The sequence below is a fragment of the Tachypleus tridentatus genome, chromosome 10 (assembly GCF_004210375.1).
Source record: "Tachypleus tridentatus isolate NWPU-2018 chromosome 10, ASM421037v1, whole genome shotgun sequence".
Taxonomy (NCBI): domain Eukaryota; kingdom Metazoa; phylum Arthropoda; class Merostomata; order Xiphosura; family Limulidae; genus Tachypleus; species Tachypleus tridentatus.
In genome coordinates this window covers 153,041,244-153,052,779 of record NC_134834.1, presented here as the reverse complement: position 1 = coordinate 153,052,779, position 11,536 = coordinate 153,041,244, and the positions used below count along the sequence as shown (strand labels likewise).

Sequence of the window (11,536 nt, the reverse complement as noted above, 5' to 3'; positions counted from 1 at the left end):
TACATAAGAATATGCTTTATATTTTTAGCTTTTTTTATATTTAAGTTTCCAGGGGGTGCGAGAAATGATTACTGATTTGAAAGGGGTGCAAACACTGAAAAAAGTTAAAACCACTGCCCTAAGACTAAAGACCATTCAACATTTATACTCATTTTGTGTATTTGTACATCTACCTTATTTTATATCAAGAAATACAATCAGATAGATTAACCTAATCTGTTAAAATAATTTTTCAATAAAATATAAGAACAAAGCTTTTCCCATTAATTTTGTATTGGATAGGATTTTTTTATTTTTGTTGAAATTGGGATGGAAAGAGAATTGTTTTGTTTTAAATTGTTAGGTCCAATTATGATGCTTAGTTGATGTTAATGAGGTTTCATTTATATATTTGCATTAGTTTGATAATAGAAATCTACACTTGCTTGAGGTAATTTGCAGGTGTTTCAAGTGCCTGTGTACATTTTCATGACCACAGAATTTTTTTTTCCCCAAATAACATCACTGTACTGGAGGAAAGGTTAAACACTTAAATGCGTAATCTAGATAACTGTTTAAACATAATTATGAAAAGGATTAATGTTTCAGATAGAGAAGAAAGGTTTTAGTTGAGTGAAGTTAAAACAGAACTGAGAATATTCAGCATTAACCTGATTGATCAGTGTAGTGGTAGTTAAGAGTATTAATGGCACGTTTTTGTCTATTGCTTGTTCCTCACATGTAGCTTTAATGTTAAGTGTGTGAAATATGTGTAAATACATTCACACCATTTAAACATGAGGAGATAGACTCTAGGTTACAAGATTATTGTTGCAACATCTATCATATATTAAATTTCTTTTGCAGAAATTACTACATATCAAAAGATAGATGGTTAACGGTTATTTCTTGATACCTCAAATTTCCATCACTAAAATGTAACATGAAAGCGATTGTTGGAAATATTTTAAAATGCTTAGGATATAAAAAGTTTAGGGATTTAATCGTTAACTAACCGATAATGCATGAAGAATTCTAACAGCTCAAGCAGAATTTCATAAAAGCTACTTTACAAACTTAAACATACAACACTTCTGCTATGGAATTACTTTTTGTGTTGAACCATTACTGACTAAATGAACTTAAACCTGACACAGTATTCCTTTGTGTAATTAAAATTACCTCCTCCTTTTGAGTCTGTCCTCCACGCCTGGCATGGCCAAGTGTGAAAGGCGTGCGACTCATAATCTGAGGGTCGCGTGTTCGCGCCTGAGTCGCGCCAAACATGCTCACCCTCTCAGCGTTGGGGCGTTATAATGTGACGGTCAATCCCACTATTAGTTGGTAAAAGAGTAGCCCAAGAGATGGCGGTGGGTGGTGATGACTAGCTCCCTTCCCTCTAGTCTTACACTGCTAAATTAGGGACGGCTAGCACAGATAGCCCTCGAGTAGCTTTGTGCGAAATTCCACAAACAAACAAACTGTCCTCCACGAGCTTGATTTTACGACCATTAATATCAGAGTTATCCAATTTTTTCAAAGCAGTTTTCATGTCCAACCCATTTGCAAATTCCACAACTCTTAAAAATCAAAACAATAACAAGAATGTTTGGTTGTGATTAACTTTAAAAAATCCTTCACTTACTTGTTCTTTATTTCTTTTTAATTTTTAATAATTATTAGTGAAGTAAGTACAATTTTTTTGTAAGTGCCAAAAGCCTTAAATTTCATATTTTCTTTTACAAATTTTTCAACTAAAATAATAAACTTTTTTGACTGAACTACATCTACTGCACCCTTGAGAAGGCTAATTGACCAAAAATTTTGCTTTCTGTTTCTGTTTGATTTAAAATACTTTTTTATGCTGATAACTTAATATCTATAGTTAGCACTACACAATGGAAACATCATATTTTTCATTTTGGTATATTAAGGAACAGAATCTTTTACTTTTGAATCTAATTAATAATCTTAGAGTTTCAATAATTATCTTCTGTTAACATCAATAAAGACTTCCCTGTTGCCCAACACTTCAACAAACCTGGCCATTCTATAATTGATGTGATTCTCAGTAACATTCAAACCAGTTACAAAACTAAAGCTGATAGAAAAAAAAAGAAGCATATTGGGTTCCCACTTTAAAATACTATTCAACTTTGTGCAACAAAATTATAATATGATAATCAGTGTTCTATTAATTATTTTTACCCCTAATCTTCCTCTATGCTTTTTATTATAATCTTCTACACCACCTTTTTTTAAATCAATCTGCAATTCACATCTGGGTCATTCCAGGCCAACTCACCCAGAAAAAAAGAACTTTTCCCAATTCATGTCATAGATTTTCTTGAAAAATTCAAGCAAAATCTTCATTTTCATTTATTCAGCCATGCAAAAATCTTAGTTGTACTGCATGGCTGAATAAATCAAAATGAAGTTTTTGTTTAACTTTTTTCAAGGAAATCTATGACATGGACTAGGAAGTCCTAGGTGAGTTGGCCTGGAATGACTCCTATTTTAGTTTTATACTTTGTAGTTTTTTGGTTTTTTTTTACAACAACAAAAACCTCTAACCTGTTAATATAACTTTCTAGTTTCCTATTGTATCACACTACAGAAATGAGACACAACAATAAATTGAAAGCATTTCAAAACAGTTTGAGGATCCCATTAAGTCATTCCATATTATATTATACTTAGTTTCACTTGGCCATTCCTACTTTGCCTATGATGAAGAAAGGCTCATCTCTTAAAAGTGCGTGGGTTAGAGTTTTGTATTTGTGTGTTTAATTGATTTTTGAACCTATGTTTTCCTGACATAAAAAATTAGTTTCAAGAGAGGTGAAAATAAACACCTGAAAAACCTACCCTTCATTTTGCATTCATTCTCCAATGGTCACTGATAACAATTTCTTACATTTAGAGTAGAAGAAAAAAAGTTAACCAAGTCATTTTGTAAAAAGAAGGAACTGTGCTCTGTTACCTACACTGCATTATTCAAATCGTATCTGACAAAAAAGGCTTAGTAGCTTTCAGGTGTTTGCCTACTTCTTAACACTGACAAAATTCACTTTACTATTTATGAGAACAAAAATGATAAGCTGGTAAATATTTTTTCCCCACAAAGATAGAACATAAACTTTATCTATCTATCAAAAAAATGAAAAAGAAATGGAAACACTTAATCGGAGTTTCTGAAATAGATGTTTATTAGCATTTCTTCTTAAATCCATTTCATACTTTTTTCATTGATTTCAAGCTGACTGTTATTCATACTCTTGGTGTTATATTTGTTTGAAGGTTTTGAAGTGGAAAGCTTCTAAAGATTGGGTCTATAAAGCAACTGAGGTTATAATAACCTTTTCACCAACCCTTGGGAAACAAAATTTGAATTTAAGAAACTCCTATAACGTTGAGAAGTCCCATATCTTCCCTCATGTCATCAAATCTAATTTGAATGTGATGCATTTTCAATGCTAACTGGTGCCATACTGGGATCCAGAGAGCACTAGAAAATCTTTTCAATTTTGGCTCAAAGTACAACACATAAATAATTGCCTTATACTGGTATTCAGTATACATTTGTCTTGAGAATCATTTGACATCATGATGGAGAAGACATTCTTTGTTGAATTCCTAGTAGAACAAATTGGATAGTCATTTCTCATAGATGCAAGTACAACAATGCTTGAAAACATTTCATTACCTTTGGAAAAATTCTACACTGACAACTTTTGAACAACAAAGGGAACTGTTTGTTCTCCCCCTCTTGTATATCTTTCAAACAGATTAGGACAATAATTTCATAAACAAACAGCTATCCAATGCATTCAGTAATGATATATCTAATTCTGTTACACATCATTATTGCCTTATAATGTTCAGATAGTGATAGTCTGTGGAGATAATATTAATATGGTTAGAATATTACCTTGACAGAGCCATAGTACTCCCCTCAGAAAAAAGAGGGACTCAAAGGCAACCCATGTACTGGACTTCATGCCATGCAGACTTGCCCAGCCCCACACTGTGGCATGGCAGGGGTGAATCATGCCATGGATTGTTGTGGTATTGGTAGTTTGTGATACTTTCATTTAACAGTCAGAACCCAATGAAGGTAGCTAAGACACCATCTGAAGGCCTTCACCCAGCTGACATCACATTTTACGAGAACTTGCCCTCAACCACTAGGTAGGGATCTTGCCTACTACTAAATGGAAAGGTGCCAACAGTGGCCTAACCAAAACACCCTCTTATATTCTTTGACATGTACAACATTCTAAGAAGACTGAAGCTACAAGTCATAGCATGAATCATTATGTGTACAATAAAAACATTACAACAGCAAACCTAAACCCTTCTTTACAAACATTACTCTTTGTCATTTCATTTTCTTTCAATTATTGCTTTTCTTTATTTGATACCTTCTAAATGACTGAATTTTCAAAGTGAAACATTAAACAAAAAAATAATGACATAGATACTCATAAAATGTTTGTTATATTTAGTATGTTACACTTAACTCTTAACCAGTGTGATTTGTAGTTGGATAATATTGCAATTCATAAACTGTCAGAAGTATCCCATAAACTAGTGGAAAGTTTATATGAAACTGATATTCCTTTTATATCTACTTGATAAAAATTCATAATTAGTTCTTGATGTGTGCTTCTCACACACCCACACAAAAAAGTTAGATCTGTGAAAACTTTAAATCTTTTAAATGTGAATGTTACAAGACTGCCTTAGCTTTTGTGGTTTACAAGATAAAAGATGTTTTGAAAAGGAGAGAGCAATGACATAATGCTTGATGATGCTTCAACTGGATTGTCCATGGCTAGATGAGGTCTTCCTGATCAAGTATCCTTTTATATTCTCTGACAAACTTTGAAATATAGGGGTATTTATCTTTCCAGTCATGAAAATAGGGAGAACTGAAGGTGCATCACAGCATCTTTCAAAGGAGCTTTGAGAAGTACAACAATCCCAAATGATGATGAAAATGTCTTGTGAATGATTCAATTACAGAACTTCATCATATCAAAATATATTCATAAAATTTATACTGTTTTTGCATTTACTTTGATACAAGTGTATGCAATCTTACTTACTTTACAATAAAGCTTAAATTTTATAACCCATCCTTATTTTACAGTGAATATTTTTGTAGTTAAATGAAGTTCAATAACTACATTGCTTTCAATAACACATACACCTTTATTCACTGTTTGAAGTCACATGTAACAATTTTTTTAAATAATTATTCCCACCTATCCATCTTTTCCTTTTCAATCTTTTTACTTGATTACTCTTTTAAAAGAAAAGATAAGCAACTGAAGCTTATATGTATCATGAAAAGCTACTTCTTAATCAACTTTTACTGCTAATGTTCATGCCAAACCTTTAAGTTTTACTAAAATTCACTCTTGTGAATACACAAGCAATTATTCATCTCTCTATGTTACACTTATCCCTCTTATTATTGAGAAATTAACAATTTTATTTCATGGATCAAATACTTTAGTTTCAATTTTTCTCATACTGAACTTAGAGAAACATCAAATTAACAATTACATCTATTTCTTTGAATAGGGGAGGGGAGTGCATGAAGAAGAGTGTACACTTTGAACCTAAAAAGATAAAAAGTTTAAGAATTTTAGTCTAACATAGTGTGTTTATTTTCAACAGAAAATTTGGTAAGCATTCTCTAAACATCAAAAGGTGTTTTTAATTAAGCATTCTTACTGAGATTTGTCCATGAGTATTTGGAGTCAGAGCTGACTACTCCAAGAGTAAAGCAACTTTCACGTTAAGACAAAAATACACTTTATCAGAAAATTATAAAATTTTACTTGTGTAATATTTAAAACCTCCAAAACAAATATTAAGATTTGTTAGTAAAAAATTTATTTTATCTACCTTAAATCTATATATACTTGATCAATATGACCCAGTAACCACCTTAAAAAAATACAAAATAAAATCACTTTTTTTCCCAGAATGACTGCAGATTGTAAACACAAAAAATACAACAGTTAATTCAAAATAGTTTAAGTTTGTAACAGTGAATATGTGTTTCTACTTAATTTCATTGTTTTACTGCCCTTTGAAATCTGTCTAGCTAATAATGAGACGTAAATCGCTTGACAAATGCATAACTTAAATCACTATATTGAATGATATAATGCACAAGCTATTTGCAAGCACATCTAAGTTTTTAATTTTTACATTTAAAACAATAAATGAAGAAATATAGCATTTACCTTTAACTTTGTTTTGCCAGCAGCAACCAATGAAATTTAAGCCTACTTATGTTGCAGTATGCAATCATGGTATCAATTTTTTTATTTACTTAAACAATGCACCAAAGAACACAGAATAACATGCACCAAGCAAATGATGTCTTATATAAAAAATATTAAAAAAGAAATTATTAAAGCACTTGAAATTATTTTAGACAGGATTAGAGTAAATTAATCTAAGAGACTTTTCCACCCCCTACCTCTTTATTAAGCTATACCTTTGTGCAACACCAATTAAGTGCAGGACACACATGTACCAGATTAAATTTTATTACTTGTGAAGATCTCCAATAAGACTATCCTTAAATTGAAATTATTTTAGGAAGATTTAGAATAAATTAATTTATGAAACCTTGGGCATGATCAGATACATCAATCGAAAGAATTTGACTTCCCGAGTCCAAAATTGTAATTATATTTCAAATCAGTCAATGGATGATGGAGCTGAGCTAAAAGTTTGTACCAAAAAAACAAAAACTTTGCAGCCACTATGCTGCAACTTAAAATACATTAGGAAAATAGTTTCAATATCCTGAAGTTTTTGCTTAATACATAGAGCTTCTGAACAAGAGATATTTGTAGTTGTTTCTTTCAACACTATGCACTCTCTATCTTTGACTTTGAGGTAAGAAGCATGATACTCTGTGTTAGGTATCAGGTTTTACACTGATTTGAAATAGCAACAGAAATGCTTCGGGTATAAAATCACTTATTTTCAGTTCACAGTCAAGATAACAAAACATTGTAAACTGAGATGTATAATGACTTTTTTTTTAAAACCACATTTATTGTATACAAACTATGTGAGTAAATGTGTTTATATTACTTTTTATCTGCAATTCACAGATGCTATTTTCCAATATTGTCATTATTGCAATTTTCACAAAAATCCATGTACAACACAAATTAGCTGTATTAATGTTTCAGTTTTTATAAACTGAATTTCTGAAATACAGATTATTGATTTGTTTCTCAGTTCACAGAAATTTTATTGCACTAAATGCTTTATAAGACATCTCATTATGTAATTATCAATATTCATGCATTTTGAAATCATAGTTGTAAGTAAGTTTGGGATTTTCATGACATTTCATGTAATTGTAATTATTTGTTTTTTTTACCAAGTTTTATTAGTCTTCAAGAAGTTCAGTTCTATAGATGTTCTGGCAACTGATTTGTTTTTTTTCCTTTTAGCTATGATACTATTGGTTTCCAGTGGTATACTACTAACTAGACAATGTAGTTGTAACTTGTCTCAGATTATCTGACCTGAGGATGTGAAGAATAGGACATTTCCAGTTAAAACACAGTTATAAGGGCGACAGTGTTCAGTAACTTGTTAGTCAAAATTGCAGTGAACTCACTATGCAGACAAACCTGGCATTTTTACGTACATAATTATTTATATTAAAAAATTTGTAATTTTTATTTCACAAAAACTCTAAATTACAAGAGTGGCACTCGTGAACTATAAACAAACACTTTATGGTAACAAAACAAACTGTGTTGCATGGTGGCTTATCAGGCAGTAGCTTTCAAACACAATGTGTCTTATGCTAACTTTGTTTACTGACAGCATTTTTAATATATTGGAAGGTTTATCTCAAATATTGGACCACTTGATGACCTAAGCATAAGAATGTAAGTCAATTTTTCATTTTTACTACATATATTTTTAGTATACTCAGATAAAAAAATTTGGAATTAGAATTCACTTCCAAACCCATAGATTTTAGGTTTAGTATATAATACTTAAACTGCAAGTGAGGCATATTTATCATAAAGCAAAACAAAGATAAATCTATGAAACAATCCCAAATTGTACAAGTTCACTGAATTTTAAACTTCATATAATGTTACATATGTTTAAACAATTTTCTGAAGAGTATATAATAAATTTGATGATTAGTAATTTATCTGTTTCTGCTGTTTAATAGCAGTAAGCAGTTTTTAATGCTACTAATTTTATGTTTCCATGCATGCTACAAATGGGTCATATACAATTCATAAATATTAATTTGAACAAGTATTGCTAACTATTTGTAAGGCTTCTAACTGCAAGAATTAGTTGCATGCACGTTACATGAGAACTTATCAATACAAAAAAAAAAGACACCTTTACACTGGATTGTTGATTATTGGCAATATAACATTCATTGAGTGGTGTCATCTACTTGTGTAAATCAGAAAGTTATGTTTGAAGGAAAACCCTTAAGTGTATAAAATTTAAACTGTGTGTCTTAAATAAATTTAACAATAAGCCCATTACAATCTTTTCAATTTATACTGAATTAAATTTATCCTCATGACCCACCTACTACATATTTTTTGTTGCCGTAGTAACTTTGGCAATTAATCAAAGCAATATCTGACAATAAAAATTCAATCATACAGGCATAAACATTTAATATTACTTATGTACTTCAAACTGTGAATAAAGTAATGTCTTTAAAGATGTAATCAATTTTTTTTAGTTTTATGACATTATAAAAAAAAATAAAAGTATTATGTTTAAATTCAATCTTACCTGCCAGCTAACACAAGTACTCAAATTTTCAACAATAAGTCTGTATTCAGTTCGTGTAGGAGGCCCGTACCTGAAAGTATAATTGCATACAAGTAATTAAAATATCTAAATCTGTTTTACAACAGATTCTCTCCTAAAGTGAAAAAATAAAATACACCCACCTATGTGATGACAAAATAATGTGAAACATGTTCACCACCATCATGAGTGGAACAAGACTATACCCAAATGGTGACATTAGTTTTTGAATTCAAAATTCAAAACTTTTGGCTTATGGGAATGGTGTCACTGGCACTGTTTAAAGTATTTAGAACAAGCTCCAAGATACTACATTTTATCACTTTCAATTGTGTTTTAATAATACTTTACAACTTGAAATATCCTCTACATTCAAATTTTCAGCTGCTTTAGTCTCACTTTTGTTATTAGCATTTTCCTTAAATTTGAAAATATTCCAGTTTATTTGGGTTTACTGTCATCTGTTTCAGGGCTGATTTAAGAAAATAATAAGTCTCTAAATGTTGCAATTAAAGGTCAAAACTTATCCAAAGTAAAATTACATTGAAACACTGTTACTTCAGTACTTCTACTTAATATGGGAACATTTAAAATTGGAGACATTTACATAAAGCAGTATTTACATCTTTCAGCTCTGAAAGTTAAAATTTACTGTAGAAAAACCAAAATAATTTGAAATATTTAGAAAGACCGTTAAGAACAAACTATTTTTCAGCAAAGATTACTTTTATTCAGGGCATTTATCGAAAATTTTATAACTTTATATGATTCATTCTAAAAACAGCACAAGATTGTTTATTTAATACAAAGAAAGATCAATTATGATACAGTTAAAAATTGTTTAGGAGAAGCAAACGTGTAATGTACAATTAGTATATTCAGAATGATTTTAATATTGTCATTCTATTCCAATCATGCTCTTGTTTCCATTAACACCCAAGGACATATAGGAATAGTAGTTTTCATGTACCTCATCTGAATTTCCCTCTGAAATCATTTTTAAAATAAAAATTGTATTAAGAGATTTTAAAATTTAGTGTAATATGAACTTCATTATAAATTACTTTTGATTTCAAGACTGTTGATGTTTCAAAAAATCTGAAATTCAGGATTATTTTCCCTTTTTTGCAAAATGAATATTTCAGATTTCTCCCTTTTCCGTATATGGACTGTAAGTTTTGAAACTTTAGTCAGTATATTATACTATTTCTACTTGCATATAAAAAACATCAAACTGTAGCTGTGTAGCACTCAGCTTTTACCTTATTCAGAGATGACTGACTGTGTAACCACTTGTAATAGTTTACATAGTACTAGCTTTTAATACATAAAGTGTATCTTTACAAAATTTTGTAGACTTTTAGAAAATGTTACAACTCTTTTTCACATGAAAAATCAATTGTTTAAAGATGTATTTTTACTAATATTTGTCCATGACAATACTGATTTAAAAAAAGCCTAACAAACTGGTAAGAATGCAAAGTGAATTTCATTTTAAGATTCAAAATACTTGTCACTGTCTCAAAAATCTTAAATTTCAGTTGTGTAATTTCCAAAACTTCTTTTTCAGTAAAACTTTATACTTTTTCTAATGTTTATTACTTAATTCTTCAACCTGTAGAAAACTAAAAATCAAAAGAAAAGAAAAGCTAAAAACAAAAAGAAAATTGAGCAGCTGTGTCCTTTTTACTTCATTATTTATCATGAAGTTTCAAAGTATGTACCCTGAGAGTTTCAACTGCTAAACATGTTTTCTGTGTTTATTTTACTGACACTGAAAACAACTATAAGTAAAGCGTAAATCACTGCCTGTGTTATTAAACTGTTTATGTACAACCATAATATTCTTGAGAGAAACAACATTTAAGCAAAACAGTAAAGTGTCATGCATGCCTCTTGCTCCAAGAACACAATATAAGACTAAGTGGCTTTTCTTTCCTATCACACTCCTAATTAGATACTGGACAAGGCTGTTCCAGTTACATTGGAGGTATTTCAGTGTTACTGGTCATCTATATAACGTGTAGAATTTTGCAGCATAAGTGTACGAAGGTTTTAGTTTGGCACATTCTTATAAAATTTACTAACCTTTTTCACTTACTTGCCAACCAATAGAAACTGAGGTTCCACTACCATATACTACACCCTTTTAGTTTTAGAAAGACTTCTTAGTAGAGTCTTCTCTGACAAGCATTTTGCCTTGTTTCACTTAGCAATTCTTGGGTAGTTACTTCAAAGTAAGTGATCATAATTTTTAGCATTAATACATGTTTCTGTAGTTTAGCATATCATGTACTTCTTCTGAAATATATGATACACCCCAGAATATACTGTAAAGTACATATTTTTTTCTTTTTCACTTAAACTTCCATTCAGGGTTCATCTTTTCTATTCTTGAAAAGCACTTTTTGGTAGTTACTTCAAAGTATGATAATCATTTTTAGTACATGTACAGAATATCTATTTAATAATATCAATACTTATCTCTTGATTTAAAGCAGGACATTTGTTTCTGTATTGTAGCACATCATACATATTTTATATATACACACATTTAAAATAAATATACACATCAGAGAATACACAATATAATGATACATAACAGAGGATACATGTAATGTACATTTAATATTTCTTTCTTTTAGAAGTAGAAAATTAAATACTGAAAACCAAGTATGATAAATGAGAAAAGAAAAAAAACTCAATAGGG

The 11,536-nt window shown here is 30.1% G+C and overlaps 1 protein-coding gene across 1 annotated transcript in view; it reads right to left on the bottom strand.

The window, feature by feature from the left end:
* Positions 1–5,211: 5,211 nt before the first annotated feature.
* Positions 5,212–11,536, bottom strand: part of LOC143228243 (serine-arginine protein 55-like) — a 42,703-nt gene continuing 36,378 nt past the window's right edge. The window contains exons 3-4 of the mRNA XM_076459533.1: positions 8,809–8,878; positions 5,212–5,609 (exon numbers count right to left, since the gene is read on the bottom strand). Of these exons, the coding sequence (XP_076315648.1) occupies positions 8,855–8,878 (24 nt within the window). The 3' untranslated portion in view covers positions 5,212–5,609; positions 8,809–8,854. The remainder of the gene's footprint in view (positions 5,610–8,808; positions 8,879–11,536) is intronic.